At 44.8% G+C, this 17,177-nt stretch overlaps 2 protein-coding genes across 2 annotated transcripts; both read right to left on the minus strand.

The window, feature by feature from the left end:
- Positions 1–714: 714 nt before the first annotated feature.
- Positions 715–4,528, minus strand: LOC127763902 (uncharacterized protein At5g19025-like). The gene is made up of 2 exons (XM_052288702.1): positions 3,036–4,528; positions 715–1,146 (listed from the first exon to the last, which is right to left on the minus strand). The coding sequence occupies exon 1, from the start codon at positions 4,267–4,269 to the stop codon at positions 3,613–3,615; it is 657 nt and encodes a 218-aa protein (XP_052144662.1). The 5' UTR covers positions 4,270–4,528; the 3' UTR covers positions 715–1,146; positions 3,036–3,612.
- A 9,581-nt stretch (positions 4,529–14,109) lies between these two features.
- Positions 14,110–15,816, minus strand: LOC127763821 (uncharacterized). The gene is made up of 3 exons (XM_052288620.1): positions 15,503–15,816; positions 15,334–15,392; positions 14,110–14,573 (listed from the first exon to the last, which is right to left on the minus strand). Exons 1-3 carry the CDS (start codon positions 15,603–15,605, stop codon positions 14,445–14,447), a joined length of 291 nt encoding a protein of 96 aa, XP_052144580.1. The 5' UTR covers positions 15,606–15,816; the 3' UTR covers positions 14,110–14,444.
- Between the last annotated feature and the right edge of the window lie 1,361 nt (positions 15,817–17,177).

Here is a 17,177-nt window from a genome sequence, read left to right on the forward strand (position 1 = left end):
AGGGATGGAAAATAGACTTATTTTCTCTATATTATGTCATAGCCAAAAGAGGAGGGACGAAAACTAGACTTATTTAAAAAAGGCACGATGGGCCACCCGTGCCTTCGGGCCGGCCCGGCACGGCACGACAGCTGGTGGGCCGTGCCTGGGCGGGAGGCGCAGCCTATGGGCCGGCACGGCCCGGCATGAAGTGCCGATCGGGCCGTGCCGGCCCGATGGCTGGTGGGCAGTGTCTGGTCCGGGCCGTGCCGGGCGGGCTTTTTGGCCATCTATAGTTTCAATAGTTCAGGGAGTCATCCCATCTGGTTTTCTGGTTAAGAGGTATAAATTAGATTCGGCGTACTTTTTAAGGGTGTCAAAGTGGACTTCTTCCCGACCTAAAATGATTGTTGGCCCTGCTACCCGAGACGGCTGGCCCGTTTGCTTGTCTGGGCTGAAAAGGCCCCCTTTGCTCAAGTCCCGATCGCCATCAGTTGATGCTGTAATTGCTTTAGTGGTGTGATTACATTTGTTGACAAATTTTCTCCTAAAAATTTGATAGATGTAATTATAGTACAATCGTAGTATAATTACACTGTAACTTATATGTAATTACACTGTAACTTGCATGTAACTACAATGTAACTTGTATATAAGTTTCACGTAATTTTGAATTGTTAAATCTATTACAAGATTTGTTTTGGTGAGGAAAAAAAATCATAGCACACACATATGTGTAAGTATTTGTTCCCACAACCTCCATTTTACCGAAATAACATATTACAGAGAGATTTTTGAAAGTTACATACAAGTCACACTATAGTTATAGTGTAATTACATGCAAGTTACAGTGTAATTACACTACAAATTACACTACAATTGTACTGTAATTACATCTGTCAAATTTTTGGGAGAAAATGTCGACGTATATATAGCAAAATCGTGCAGTAATTGCTTCAGTGGTTGGGGATTTTGCGTCCGCCTCTAGTAAATTGGAAATTTACTTTCCGGCTTTAAAAAAGAACAGGCTAGCAAGCAGGACAGGTTGAAGACTTGAGGCACACTTGCTTTTTGCCTATTGAGCATAGCCATTGCAAATGTTAAACTGGGGCTCTTCCTGGGCCGAACTATATGGTTCTACAACAGAGATCAGATAAAATCTCAGACCTGTAACAAACAATCCGTAAGCTTTCAGGAGGACAAAAGGATGTGCAACATTGGATAGTTGCACATGAAACAATCCTAAAATAATTAACTTGCACAAAAAACCAAAAGACTTCAAGCAATTCAACTTCCGCAACAGTTACGATTTTTTTCCCCACGTTTTCCTATGAACGCAGATGTTCTACCAGTGTTCCCACCCCTATAATTTCATATGCTGGGAGTCTGGAACCCCGGATCACCCCTACCCATTGCGAAGAACAAATGCCAGCTGAAGGGTGCTGAGCAACAAACATAAACTCGCAAAATTGTAATGTAAATCAAAGTTGTAAGCATTTCAACCTCAAATGCTTTAGCTAGAGCTGAAAATAATTCACTTGCACCAAAAAAATAATTTCGACATGAAAAAGGTAAGGTGTACAACAGAAAACCAAGAGACTTCAAGCAATTCAACTTCCGCAATAATTAGGAACTTTTTTTCTACTTTTTCCTGTCAACACATATGCCCTATCACACTGTTCCCTTCACCCCCAGAATTTCATGTGCCGGAACCCCGGATCACCCCTAGCCACTGTAAAAAAAACAAATGCCAGCTGAAGAGCGCTGAGCATCCAACATAAACTCACAAAACTGTAGTGAAAATCAAAGATGTAAACATTTCAACCTCAGATGCTTTAGCTAGAGCTGAAAATATACAAAATGATCAATGATCATGGTAGAAAACATGAACTCAAAATACATATACAAGCACAGGAATTGTTGTACACTTGGCAGTTGTTTATAAAAAAGAAGGTAGTAATCAATAAGCATTATATCATCGTACGGGAATGAAAGACAAATAAAATAAAAAAACAAACATGGAATAGGTGAAACTTCCAAAAAGGATGCACAGTGTGACAATGACAGGAAAAAACAAGTGAAAAGTACTAATGATCGTAAGTTTTCAGTAATTTTCTAAATCCTTAGCTCTGTTTATAAAATCAAGTAACTGAATGTATCTTTGGGTTGAGGCGTGAGAACCCACAATACAAGCAACAACCCTGAAATATGAAGGAAAATATGACATAGAAGTAGATAAATAAGTAAGATCCTGAAATGGTATTTGACACCCCAAAAGGTAAGGTTCTTTCACCAAAAGCACACAGCAATATGATAAAACTATAAAGTATTTGCATCAAAAAATGTGGATCATAAATATAGGTGATGGACAAGAAAGCATATGAGGTAATATACCTCTTAAAAAGAACACAAGCCAATAATGGCATCGCAAAAGAAGTGCACTATGATACAGTGTCATTTGCCAGATAAAGAAACAAAGTAGGAGACTGTAGAAAATTAGTGAGGACAATCACAAAAGCGATGTTTTTTCCTTTAGGGCGGGATGAGAAAATATGAAATAAAACTGATAGACTTAGTTATGAGGATTGTGCTACTAAAGCTGTATGCTAGGACACGAGGTTATCACAGGGGAAAGAAGCAAAGATCATTTTGGGACAGATATTCCAAAAGTTGCTTATCGGTTGATAAATAATATAGTGAACTGGCCAGCCATAAATTTTGTTAAAATGAAGCTGTGTTATATGATTACATTTGAAGCTGTGACTATTTAGTCATGACTGCGTGAAACAACTGCACAGCTGAAGCCACTTAGAAGCTGCCCCTCATATAAGTTCAAGCAATTATCAAGGCAGCCAAATTAAGGTTAAACAGACTCAGAATGGGAAAAAAAACATGAACTTGAGAATGAACAGAGTACTGTATGTCTATATTGTCATGGTATGAAAGCCAGTGGATAACAGTAACTAGTCATATTTCATACCACGGGCCATGAAAAAAAATGTCCTGAGAAAGCAGAAGCTACAAGAAGTTTGCAATTAAAAATAACAATACTTGACCTCAACGTGAATGGAAGAGCAGTTTGTCATCCTAGTCCATCAAGGAGCAAAATCTATACCCCCAATACCGCACTGAATCAAACTGGAGAACATCACACAACGACAAATGACCATGGATTACTTTCAGCTAGAAGTTTAGAGCAGCAGAGCACTAACATGGAATAGAAAAGGCTTACTCAGCAACTCGGCAGGGTCAAAGATGCTTGCCACAAAAAATTGTCCACTGAGAGAATTCGATCAGGTATTCGAAAAGGCAGGCGAAAAGAAAGCACAAATTGATACTAGTATCAAACAAGACAGTATCTTTGTAAGACTATTTATCCAGAATCTCAAGGAAAACATGAATGAACAAGGATATAGTATATTTATGCGCAGGCATCCAGAACTCCATCGCATATTCTATAATCTATGATCTGATATTACCTATTTCAGTATTTCTATCATCCCTTTATTTCCTCTCCCTGTACTGATTACCAAGATGCATCGCATCTTATATTTTAGCTACTGCTTATTAGTAATTTAGCGCTACGAAGGAACAGCAGGTAAACTAGTAATAACCATGTGATCCTTCTCTTATCTATTTCTTGATCCGGCGCACCTTCTTGGCGCCCCAGACCTCCATGCGACCCTTGGGGCACCCGCAGGGCGAGCGGAAGATGAGCACGGTGCGGCCGTTGGGCGGCGCCATCTTGCGGAGCTCGGCCTCGAGCTCGCGGTGCGCGTCCCCGAGCTCCACGGGGTGCGCCCCCGCGGCCGCGAGCAGAGCCGATCGCGCCGCGGGAGCCGGGTGGCCGCGCACGCACTCCTCCGTCTCGAGCTGGATGTCGAACTCGACGGCCTTCTTCAGGCCCCTGCACCGCGGCTTGCCGCACTTGCGGGCGTGGTGCCCCACCAGCTCCCACGCGAGCACCGCCGCCGCGACGGCCACCGCGGCCCCGGCGAAGGCGGCGGCCGAGAGGCACGACGCGGCCGGGTGGAGCAGCGCGCCCATCTCGAGGAGCGCCATCTTCGCGTAGGGCACCACGAGGAAGCCCAGCGCGGCGACCACGGCGAGGAGCACGACCGCGTCGACCGCGGCCATCGGCGAGTGGTCGCAGAGCGCCGTGAGCGACGACCCGCCCCGCCTGGATCGGGAGGAGGAGGAGGAGCACCCCGCCGCGGCGGCGGAGTCCGCCGCCCTGCGGTGGTGCTCGAACGCGCGGAGGAACTCGATCAGGCTGCGGCAATCCGCCATGGCGCCGCCCTCGCCCCCCGCCCCGCCCCCGCCCCCGCCCCGTCGTTCGCTCGCGCCGCTCGGTTTCCTCGTCGTAACGCACTCGCGGCCTCGCGGTCGCGTGCGTGCGTGCGTGCGTCCGCTGCTGCTGCTGGTGGTGGTGGCCCGGTGGGGGGTGGGGGATCTGTGTGGGGAGACGGGGGGATTTGCCGATCCGATCGGTGGGGTTGGGTTGGGGGGGGTACTCCTACTGGGCACCTCGCGCCCCGCCTGCGCGTGCGGCTCGGTAGTTTTTTGCCCGCCTCGCGTCGCGTCGCGTTCTCGCGTGGCGTGGTGGCGTGATGCGCTAGGTGGGCGGGGAAAAGCGACGTCGAGGCTGTGGAGGGAGGCAACCAGCCGAACCGATCGAGGGACGAGTGGAGGGGAGCCGAACGAGCGTGCGTGCGTGCGGACAAACGCCGGCGCTGAAACGGAGGGCGGTGACGCATCCAACACGGCGGGCGCACTGAAGTAAACGCAGTAAATAAACGGACACGGACCACCACCACCACCACGTACTCCTGTACTGCAGCTACAGCCGCCAACGAGATGAGATGAGCGCAGCAGCCGCTACAGATGTCAACGGTGCGCACGTTACAGGGGGGATTGGACGTGTCACGCCCGCCTCCACCTTTGATTGCTCCTGAATGTTCTGGGTCAAAAATTTCCGTGCACATCGACTGCTGAAATCGTTCGAGCGCACGTCTCTGCCACCACCACCACCTGAGTTTCGTCTACTGCTAGTAGTATATGGTTCCTTCACGTTTCACTGCTTTGGAGCTTGGAGCTGTTCAGATTATCAGATATGGTTTGCTGAATTTTTCCCTTGTTTCTGTAAATCGTTTTCCTGTCGCTATGGACTCGAGGAATCCCTTGTCAGACAAGCAAAACATACCCGTCGAGACAGATTGCGATGTGTTGCTAACTGGCCGTAAACAATGGCGTTGTCTTGGTGACATCCCTCAACCATCTGGCTCCTTGATCGGACATGAGGAGATGAAAGTTACCAAACCCGCGGCATTCGGCCTCTGCTTATGCTATACGGAAGGTTTCTTTAGCATTTTTCGTACCGTTTGGTCAGATAATAACGTCATGGTGTCGTAGGAGAAAATTACTAATGGCACTTTTGACGTGAGATCAACGGACTAATGATAATGGCACATGTTTGTCAATCCCATGACCGCATTTCGTCCCTAACCAGGAGGTGTTTTTTTTCCTCGACTTCACATGGGATGGTGGCGTCTTTGATTCAGTGATCAACGCGATTAATTAGTGCCTGCTCATCATTGACCGTGCTTGTACGCTAACGACAACTCCGTTGCTGAAATCTGGATCGCTTTGCACGGTCGCTTGGGATGTGAACACATGGATACTCCATACAAAAAAAAGAACATCTCAGGCTAGTCTGCATCGGTCGAGCACAAATTCGGATAAGTAGGTACTTAGAATACGATCCTTTCGACTTGCATGTGGCAATGTTGTTCTGTTAATAGTCTGAACTTTGTCCTCTGCATCCGTCGCACATGCATGTAAGGTTCCTGACGGAGGTGAAAGGCATGGCTAACTTACAGTTTGTTGGGTATTCTTGGTCTGGTTCTGTGTTGGATTTCGTAAAGAAACAGGCTCGAATGGAATGAGTCGTTTCTTGTGTGTTTCGTCAGGTTATATGTTGGATTTCACTACGTGAAATCGACTCGTATGTAGACCGAGTCAGAAAGGGATTACTGGCCGTCAAGAGTGAAGACGAGGTATCCTCGCAAAAGTTGCAAAAAAAGTTCCTCGAAAAAAGGAGAAATTGATAAGAGGTGATTGAGGTTGACGAATCCTGCACGGGCAATCACCTCCAGGGTCTGTTTGAGTAGAAGGGGATTGAGGAGATTGAGAAGATACGTAAAACGAGGTGATCCATTAGCTCATGATTAATTAAGTATTAACTATTTTAAATTTCAAAAATGGATTAATATGATTTTTTAAAGTAACTTTTCTATAGAATTTTTTTACAAAAAACACATCGTTTAGTAGTTTGAAAAGCGTGCGCGCGGAAAACGAGACCCAATCTCCTCTATCACCCTGGAACGAACAGAGCCTAAGGGCACCCACAATGGTTATCTATAGGCTCTATACAAGAGATTCATGTCAGCATATTTTCCTACTTGGAAAATATTAAATGAATAGAGAGAGCAAAGCTATCTACTAACTTAGAGATAGTCTATAGAGAAAAACGAGGCAATACATGAGAGAGCTATAGATACCCATATAGACATACTATTAAGGTGGTTTACTATTAATCTAGTCTATTGCTGAGATGTACATGTTTTATAAAGAGCACCTTACTTTACTATAGCGGGTGCTCTAAGAACTGAAGCTTTTCTTACACAAAAGTCAGGCATGGTTGACACGTTACAGTGACACATTAGGCATGACAGCTTCACAATAGACGCTAAACACACACCGTTGTGAAGAGAAGAGTCTGAATTATAAAGTAGTACTTGTACTACCACTGTTAAAAAATATAGCTATTTCTATCATAATACTTTGTCTTAAATTGAAGCTATGTTTTCACCTATCTCCTTCTCTCAACCAATCACAACTAGTTTCTTTCACTTACTTTCTCTTCTCAACCAATTACCTACGGACACACATTATCTAATTATTTTCACATACTTTCTTAATATCCTACTAACTTAAGAAATGCTTCCATTTAGTAAGGAGAAAGTATAGCCCATCTGTTGTACAAAATTGGAAGCAAAATCAACTCACTATATAGAGACAAACAACGGTAGTTAGCTAGCTTATCAATTAACACTGTATTTTAAAGTTGGGGTTTTCGTTTCATTATCTTACAAAAACATTATAGTTTATTTTTATTGGTTTTTAAATCACTAGAAACAAATACATGAGAGTCACGCTCATTTTTTTCTTCATTTTTTTTTCATGGATTATTAGCCATAGAGCAAATGATGAGAGACTTCTTATGATAGAGTTAATAAAATGCTTGGTACATCACAAACATCTCATAGTTGAAAAATAAATGTATCATTGATATGTAGTTCCAGTCCCCACATGTAATTCTCACATATGTAGCTTGTGTATGTTTAGTTGTTTACAATAGTGTTTTTTTCTAAAATTTAACTAAGAATATTACCCTCTTGTTTTGTCTTAATTAATTGGCAAAACTCCGGCACTGTACTCACAAAAGGCTTTAATTTTCAACAATCAGGCATATGATACAACTTTTTCTCCTGAAAAAATGGATGTGTGCCATAAAAAAAAATCGGCATTTGAATATGTCTCGTCCATTGTCATGAAATCAGAAAAAAAACGGCTATCTAATTTGTTGTTTTTTGAAAGATGTTTTTTTTTTTCAGTTGCCCTATTTACTTATTAGACGTTTGTCCTCTTGTCCAATCACTCTAGGGGATTAGCATTGAGTCAAGCTATACTTACTTAAAAAAATACGATCATAACTCTCAACCATTTGATTTGATTAATCAGGAGTTACAGAAAATTAAGATTTAATCTAGTATGACACATCAACGTATATAAGACATTTTTACGATTTTTTCCTCTATATGTGTGAATTTATTTTCCCTAATAGGATTTACCCTTGCCCCATATGGGCCATGGGGTGGATTATGAGTCCTTTTAATTTGTAACCTCAACTCCACAGAACAAGGTCAGTATGGAAAAAAAGAGATATTTTAGAAAAAAAAAAGAGTAGCTAAAGTAAGGGCCCTGGGAATTGGAGGATTGGCAAAGGATTTTTGGAGAAATCAATTTTCATAGGAATCTTTTCTATATAGGCTCCTTTCGTCCATGGGAAGAAGATAGGGAATTTTTTATATAAGATTGTATCTCTATAGTTAATTCCATAGGAAAATAAGCAAGAGCTCTTGGAAACCTTTTTTTTTCAATCTTCCTATAGTGTAATCAAATGGTTTCTTCTTTCATTTCTTTTTATTTCCCATGTTTTTAAATTTTAGGGCTTGTTTGGATTATAAGATAGGAAAAACATAGAAATAGGAAATGAATCTAAGTGTAAAACAGATAAACGAAAAACAAAGGAATACAAAAGTTGAGAGCATTCGGATCACAGGAAATTAATTGCCTAAGATTTGCATGCATGAAGCAAAAAAAAAAAAGAGCTTGAGGTGGATGGTTTTTTCATGTACTTTTCCTATGAAATTAGCATCAAAGGAAACTCTCCTTTGGATTTCTTACAACCAGTTTTCATGATCTGAATGTCAGAAAAGGAAGAAATTGTTATGCACAATATTACTCCAAAAATCATGTGAAGATCCTCTAATCTGAATAAGCCCTTATAGGATTGAAAAAACTTTTGGTTGATGTGTTTTCCCTATTCGTATGTTATTTTCCATCACGCGTTTTAGGACCCCTTTGAAACGCAGGATTAAAAAAACGCACAGAAATAGGAAAAACGTAGGAATTGAAGTGACATGTTTTACTAATCCTACATGAATATAAAACGCAGGAAATATTAAGAGTGGCCCTTTGATAGGACCATAGAAAACAAATAAAGCAAATGAAAGTTTTCAAGAGGTTAGATCTCTTGCTTTTTCATATGAAATTGAGCTATATGAATGCAGTCCTATGAAATATTTCCTATAATTTCCTATAAATTAAAGGGTATCAAAAGGCTTCATAGGGAACATTTCTTAGGAAATTGAATCTTCCAATTCAAAGGGGACATGTCTAATTATTGAACGTGCGGTATTCACAACTCCGTGTTTTAGAGTGGGGGCATATCTAATTTTGTCAAAAAAAAAAAATCCCGTAGGTGAACATCAAAAGAAGAGGCCCTCAGGCCTCAACTGCTCCGTGTTACTCCAGTCTACAGACCGGAGAAACACATCGTCGATCAGGCAAGCGGCAAGCCACAACTGCTCCGCCGATCTACTCGCTGCCAACAATAAAACATGCTCATTAGCAGATGGAACAAACAGAAGTGGTGCAAACTTTGCCATCAGATATTCACTCACCTCTCCCCCTAGCATCTTGATTGCTACTACGACACGTCAAATTCTACGGCGAAAACACTGAAAACCATCTTTTTTATCTACCACGTCTGACGGTCTGAGCGAACAGTACGCTCATAGCGTGGAGACATTTTTTTCCCCTCTGATTACGATCCTATCCACTTATCCAGGGGCATGTGAGCTCACATGGGTGGACAAAATGGAGCCCCAATCTCTCACACCGCTACGGACGACAAGTACAACAATACGTAACAGGCTGACAAATCCGGGGAATAATTCAGCGTCTCGCTTGACTTCGCTGCCTTGACAGTTGACACTTGCGATCGTGAGACATGAGAATATGAGATACTACTACCGTCTGTCTTGGCACGCCAGCCGCCGGCGGTAACTCGATCGTACGAGCGTGTATGGCTCAGGGCCTAATTGTTGCGGATTTTTCTGAATTTTGGTCCGCGGCTGAGGAGGCTAGGACAGAGTCGTCTCGTCTGCCCGGAACGCGCCTGCACGCACGCGGAGACCGACGCGACGCGGACGATGAGAGCGGAGATGCCGCGCGAGGAAACGATTGGGCATTGCGAAAAAATGGCCGGCGAGTGAGAATTCTTCGCATGCAGCAGCCGGCAGCTTAGCTACATACTCCTGTATTGTGCTGGACCTGGGGAATTAGATTCTAAAGTCTCGGCGCGAGAGAATCAGGATGGTATATTGGTATTGACTTGAATTGTTCGCCGGGAACAACCGCTAGAGTCTGGACATGACAATGAAACCGGTTTTCTTATTATCGCAAAACCAATATTGCTTTGAAGTTTGAACTGGTTGGCTCCAGTTTTGCCCAGCAAGATTGTCCTCTTCTTCTGGCAGGTGAAACTCGTGCATCTGAACCTTCTTTTATCATTTTAGTATTTGCTTACTGTATTTGCCTCCAATCATATGGGTGAGAGTTTGAGACATTTGCAGAACTGAAGGAGTAGCCAGAAAGAAACTTGAAAAGCTGACAGCGAAGTACACGGATCCTTTTCGCATCGCATCGCTGAGCAAAGCCGGGCCCAAATAGATGTCCTAAGAAGGTCAGTCTTGTTTTATCATGGGCCAGTGTACAGTGGGCCGATATGGACGGACCGTTTCGTTGAAAAAGGCTTGGGTTTGAACTTTTAAACCAGCAACGCGCGACCCGGAAAGTAGCTCTCTCCCCTCCACATGACATTCAGATTATTTTCAGTAGCTCTCTCGTTGACATGATATTCAGATTTTCTTTTTACCTTGTAGGAAAAGGAGCAATAAGATTCAGGTGTTTCAAAAAAAAAATATTTTCAAAAAGGTGTGTTGACTTGACCTTTCTTTCGTTGATCTCTTGAAAAGAAAACGATTTTTTTTGAACCAATCGGCGCTTAGATGTGCTCATTTCATTAAATATATAGCATGAGAAATTTTTTTATAGAGCTAGAGCTTTACATCTGAGCGAGGAAAAGAAAACGAAAAATAAAAAGAAAGAAAGAAAGCAGCTACTGCCCACTGGTTAATTGTTTAGTCAAGGGCGGCTAGATACGATTGAGATGCAACAAAATCCCAACACCCAATCATAACGATTTAATCAGATTTATCATTCGTATTGTTGCTATGTTTCCTCGTGCGTACACCCCCTTGATCATAATTAGCTCCCTACCCTGAATCCCTGACAGCACCGGAGCCCCCTGAATCGCTTGCAGACCGCGGTTTTGCGTGCCCCCCCCCCCCCCCCCCCCCCCCTGTGAGCAAAAGTGAGCTATACGACAGGTTGTTCAATTTGTCCTGTCGAAGAGGCCTTTGTCTTAACCCCGTACACGATAGTTTTGATGGCAAAGATGTGGAGAGCTCAATCAAAGCTAACTATTCTCTGTGTGTGTCTTTGTTAGCCGTCGAATGTTTCGCTCGTCAGCCATTGGATGGCACGAGATTGCGCGGTTGGTAGCAGCTAACGACAGCCAACCGTTGTCCCGTGAATCTTTCATGGAGTAAAGTTTGCTTGAGAGTTAGCAATCTAGTAGTAGCTGCATACAGGAGTTGACAAAATGCTATGTTTCTTCAAGTACCTTCATTGCAGATGTATCATAAGGATTTTTTTTTTTCGCAACAGAACAGAGAAAATATTCGGACCTAAAAGGAAGCTGGATTTCTCAGGAAGTCAAGCTGTCAAAGAATGAGGAGGAAGACAACATAAGATGGAACAAGATTAAGGAGCTAGAAGTCTACTCGTGTCATGTGATTTCTCCTGCGATATCCGTCAAAAACGGGGCGAATCTTCTTGACAGATCCGTCGAAGTCTGGGAGCAGTGTCTCGCCGCCTTAAGACGGAGCCGGTTTTGTATGCTTCCTCTGTGGTCGGCAGCCACTTGTTGCCTTCCATGACCCGTGCACCCATTTTATAATCTCTGTTAATGCGCGAATTGTAGAAAGAAAATGATTAGACCTGCAGCGATTCAGCCAATTGACAAGCCAACACTCCCTTGACAAACCATCAGTAATCTTAAAATAAGTTTATCTAATACAATATGCAATATATTTTAGCGTAATGTTAGGATATGTCACATCTCGTATTAGATTAACTATAGGTGAGAATTTTTTTTTCCGAGAACAAATGAAGGAAAAGAAGCATTCATTTGAACAAGGGTAATTGAACTTCGGACATGTTTAGTTCGTGAAAAGAAAATTTTTGAGTGTCATATCGGATGTTTGATCGGATGTCGAAAGGGGTTTTCGGACACGAATGAAAAAACTAATTTCATAACTCGCCTGGAAACCGCGAGACGAATCTTTTGAGCCTAATTAATCCGTCATTAGCAAATACGGGTTACTATAACACTTTATGGCTAATCATGGACTAATTAGGCTCAAAAGATTCGTCTCGCGGTTTCTCCCTAACTGTGCAATTAGTTTTTTAATTTATTTATATTTAATACTCTATACATGTGTCAAAAGATTTGATGTGATATTTTTGGGAAAAAAATTTGGAACTCAACAGGGCCTTCATTCATGCTAAGCTATACTAGTTGCTAGTAGAATTTAGAGCATCTCCAACAGTCTCTCCAAATCTAACTCTCCAAATGTTTATTTAGTCAACTTTCCATCTAATTTAGCCAGTCAAACTCTTATTTACTCCAACGGCCTCTCCATTCATCCTCTCTATTACGAGCCTATGACAGTGGGACCCACATGTTAATCTCTACAACCCTTTCTTCTTCCTCATCTCTCCCCCCTTTTCCCCAAACCCACTCTGCTCAGCTTGCAGCAGGTGCCGCCGCCGCCGCCCCATCGCCATCCGCCGCCGCCGCTCAGGCCGAGCTCGCGTGGACGCGGGGCGGCCAATCGGCGCGGGCGACAAACACGACGGCAGGAGCGAGATGGCGGCGTCCTCTACTACATGCCGCACCGGCTGAATCCGCCGGGGCATGGCGATGACGACGGCAGGCGAAGACGACCTCGGAGACGACGGTTGACGACGGCGCCGACGACGGCTGGCGACAGCTCAACGACGACCTCACGGATCTGGCAACGGCGCAATGACGGCGGCGTCCGGCAACAGCGGATCTGGCGACGGCACCGATGACGGCTGGCGACGGCGGCGTCTGGCAACGACAACCTCAACAGCACCAGCGATGGCATCTCGACAACGACGGTTGGTAGAGAGAGAAAGGGGAGAGGGATACTGTCGGAGTGGGGCCCATGATTGGCTAGGCTATTTTGGCTGGCCAAATTTGGCTAGTGGAAGGAGGACTTTGGCCAGCCGGATGGCTTGGCCAGCCCGATAGCCAGTCTGTTGGAGGGTGAAATTGAGCCAAAATTTAACTTAGAGAGGGGGATAAGGAGACTGTTGGAGATGCTCTTACTAGTCTACCTATGTTTTTTTAGCAGGGAAGCCAAGTTTGCAGCTGAGAATGAGTGCTTTTACTCGATTAGCACGTTGTGCAAGTGCAAACTGAAGTTAGTAAGCTACTGAATGGTACTACTACAGCACTTGATACAGAGATTCAGGTCCGTATCTCCGTCGAAAGGAACGTATCCGGTACTCCATAATTAGCTACTTTACCCGTTTCACAATGTAAGTCATTCTACAATTTCTTATATTCATACTGATGTTAATAAATCTAGATAAATATATATGTCTAGATTCATTTATATTAATATGAATGTAGAAAATTGTAGAATGACTTACATTGTGAAACGGAGGAACTAGTATCCTTCACTCGCCCCCCCCCCCCCCCCCCGGGGGGCCTCTCTCAAATTCATCAGCCATCACAATGAGACAACGATTAATCAATCCATCACTTTCCCATTTGCTGCTCTTTGGTCACCACTATTCATGTCTTTCAGCCTTGCCAACGACAGTACGACACGAGACATGTTGATCACTAGCCATATCTGACAGTATATCAAGCTCGTGAGTCCACAGTTGAAAATGTTACTCAGCTTTCTGCCCACTGTCTTGTCTGCAGAGGCGACGTCGATCGTGTCGAGAGCTGACGACGAAACGCTCTGAGCTGAGATTTCTACCGCACAACACCCCCAGACCTTAAGCGATTGTAGTGCAGTAGTTAACTATTCAACGTCACTCTCTCGCTCTGCGTCGTTTACGCCACGGGGAGGCGTCGAGTTCTTCTCAGAGGAGAGCGCGATGTGTCCGGAAATGATCACAACCGAACAAAACATTGGACATCAAGATCGTCAGCCACACATGCAGTACGCAATTATGGTTTATCAAATCGGTAGCATCACTAATAGTCAACGATCGATGGAGACAATGCGTTGATTGTACTAATTAATCAGGCATGAGATATTGAGCTCGTGGATCTCGTAGAAATATATTTATCTGCTATTGTCATTGAGTAAGCAGTACACAAGATGTACAAAACGGGCGGATGGGGTGGACATGGACACATGTACGTGCAGATACATATATCACAAGGAACTTGTTGAAAAGTTTCCTTCTCTTTTTTTAAACTAGAGTGGTAGCTAGCTAATCAACCTCTTCACCCGATCTGATAATAATAGGTGAAGACTTAACTAACTAAGCCCCCTGTCCAAGCACTGCATATATCACACATGCATGTCACTACGTACAAAAGCTAATACTGAATATTCCTATATGTATCGATCAAGGCCCTGCAGATCAGATCAGAGATCGTTTTATGCTCTTCCAGGGCTCTTAGGATCATGGCGGTTGTTGGCGCCGGAGCCAGGGTAGTCGTTGACCTCGATCACCATCCTCGCCGCCACTTCGTCAAGGTCTCGCTCTTCAGCCGCCGCCGCCACAACCTGTATCATCAGCCACAGGATTACAAATTGTTATTAACTACGTATAGATAAATATCGAAGTAATACTGTAATAATATAAACCAATTTGCGGTAGTAGTTAAAACAGTCGAGAATGTTCTTGCACGAACTGAGGTGAGACACCACTAAATTTATCTGGAAAGGCGTTTGTCAGTGGGGAAAACACGAACTGTGTGCACAAGTGGGAAGTGTGGCCATGCATGTGAACTGCACTATGGCCGGCCTAGCAAGCTGCTAGCTGTGCATGTGAGTGGAGCGCCCCAGCGACCCAACAGCAGAAACAGCTGCTGCTGCATATCACATATGCTCTGATCTGCTCTAAACTCATGACTCATGAGAGAGCTCAGCTCACATGCAAGGGAAAAGCCACGAGCTCGTCAACCTGTAGATAGCTTATTCACTGTGCGTTTGCCTACTACTTGCGTTGGCCACCTGTGCGGCCGCGAGAGACGCTGTGCAATCGGGGTGATATGGCCATGCGACACGCTGCACTGGCCCTGTTGGTGTGGTGCGCATAGTTGAATAGTTTGTTTGCATGTGAGTGCTTTGCCATTCACGGGAGTGCATGGCACTATGGCACTATGCAACCTTGTGGAGAAGAAAAATACTGTGGTTTTTGCTTTAAACTAGAGTCTAGAGGCACAGTTAGGCCATATGGTACTGACAGTTCAATAATCACCAGCAAACTAGGTAGAGTAATTTGACATATCAGCCTGTGTGAGAGAAACAAAGAAAGAAATACCTGAACAGGCGCCTCCAGAGCAGAGACTGATGCTTGGTGGTTCCTCAAGGACACGCTTCCTACGCAAACAAGATCAGCAACTAATCAACCACAAGCACGGATCATCGACATACTGAATTAAAACAGAGCAAGAATTGATGAAAATCAGCCGGAGACATCAATCACTTACTGGACAGAGGCACAGATGAAACCAGGGGAAGAAGAAGAAGGCCACACAAGATTACTAGAACCAGGAGCGGCGCCTTCCTCTGCGAAACCTGCTCCATCTTCATCTCTCCTGTATCGTTCGAACGTCCTGGTTTGTTTCTTTCACCGCCACTGATGATCGATCGAGTTTCTTTCACTCGCCTTCGCTTGCTGTTGCTACCCACGGCTGCAGAGATCGACGCTGTACTACTCTGGGGGCCAAGGCGATTGATAGGCAAAGGCGCAAAGCGGTGGAACACCCAATGGCGGAGTCGCGGCGGCGGTGGTGGGGTGGATTTTATACGGAGGCCACGCCTCCCCCTCCTACGGGCTCTCGCTGTCGACTTCGACCCGTCCGTCCCCACGCTGGTGCGTGCCAAAGTCAACTTGGCGAGCACTTGGGTTTTTCTGCTTTACCGAGGGCGTCGTCGTCGTCTCTTCGTCCTCGCAGCTCCGCGACACTGACCTTTGGAGGACGAGGTGTCGTCGCGTGCCTGCGTCCGTCCGTGCGATCTGGGTGGTGTGGGTGTGGGTGGGTGGGTATCCTGCTGCGCTGTGTGGCAGAGGCGCGCCGCGTGTGCGCGGGCCTCGCCTGACATCTGCGCCGCTTGATTGGGTTCCCGGTCAGCGCCGCAACGATGGATGGATGGCTCGGGTGCGCGCGTGCTGGGTCGGATTGGATCTGGCTGGTGCTTGTATTGGGACGCTCGATCATCCACTGTGTAGAAAAATCTTAATCTTAGTCTGGTCTATTATTATTTTTAAACACAGACATAGTACAAAGACTTAGACACCCATAATACACGCACACCCTATTTATATAAGCACTTTTGAAAAACCGAGCTGATATATCTTGAGATTAACGAAGTCACCATAAACTCCCCGCTATCGACGGATACGTCGGGTATGTTGCCTAACACTAAAAAAATAATTAACCGTAAATATCATCAGTCGTTTCAAATCTATAATTTAAATGTCTAATATAAAAAAATAATTAACCGTAAATACAATCGTCCGTGTCAAATTAAGCTTTGTAGTTTGCATTAGCTATTTGAGATTTTAAAAGGGGTTTACGTACTATATAACTAGATTTTTTTTATGTGCGAGCCAATCGTGAAGCAACAGGTGGATGAGTATGTGACGTGCATGGCATGACACTTGAACACGCGCGAACGTGTCCAAGCTGTCGTGCACCGTTGAAGTTGGATGAGCAATGTGCGGGGCTTCTTCCAAGGTGGATCGCAGCGAGAAGTTGGGCGTTGTTCGTTATCCACAGTGGATTTTCTTTTTTGCCCCAGTGCATGTACCTAACCGTACTGTCGTCCAACACCATCGTGGAGTTGTGGCTGGAAAGGAATGAATGTACTTTCCATCGCCGAGCAGTCAACGAGCAAGTTAAATTCGCAGCATTGCGTTCTCACGTAGTACGGACGGTGGCTGGGAGCGACGAGTGGCCGACGCGCCGGCGCCGCGGACCGCACGTTCGCTTGGCCTTCGTGGACGCTGTGGTCACCTGGGAAAAAAAAGGAGAGGGAAAAATCGTCGCGAGAACATTTCTGCGGCGAAAGCTATCTGAAAACGGAAGGAAAAGCGACCGCGATCGAGGCGAGGGGACTTCCTTTTCCGCGGCACGATTGCTCGGTGAGCACTGAGCAGTG

The sequence above is a fragment of the Oryza glaberrima genome, chromosome 1 (genome assembly GCF_000147395.1).
Source record: "Oryza glaberrima chromosome 1, OglaRS2, whole genome shotgun sequence".
Lineage (NCBI taxonomy): Eukaryota > Viridiplantae > Streptophyta > Magnoliopsida > Poales > Poaceae > Oryza > Oryza glaberrima.

Bases quoted from the DNA above. Each gene is read 5' to 3' on its own strand.
- LOC127763902 (XM_052288702.1), bottom strand. From the start codon at position 4,269: ATGGCGGATTGCCGCAGCCTGATCGAGTTCCTCCGCGCGTTCGAGCAC.
- LOC127763821 (XM_052288620.1), bottom strand. From the start codon at position 15,605: ATGAAGATGGAGCAGGTTTCGCAGAGGAAGGCGCCGCTCCTGGTTCTA. The intron at 15,393-15,502 runs GTAAGTGATTGA...TTGTTTGCGTAG, and splicing joins TTCATCTGTGCCTCTGTCCA to GAAGCGTGTCCTTGAGGAAC. The intron at 14,574-15,333 runs GTATTTCTTTCT...CTGATGATACAG, and splicing joins CTCTGGAGGCGCCTGTTCAG to GTTGTGGCGGCGGCGGCTGA.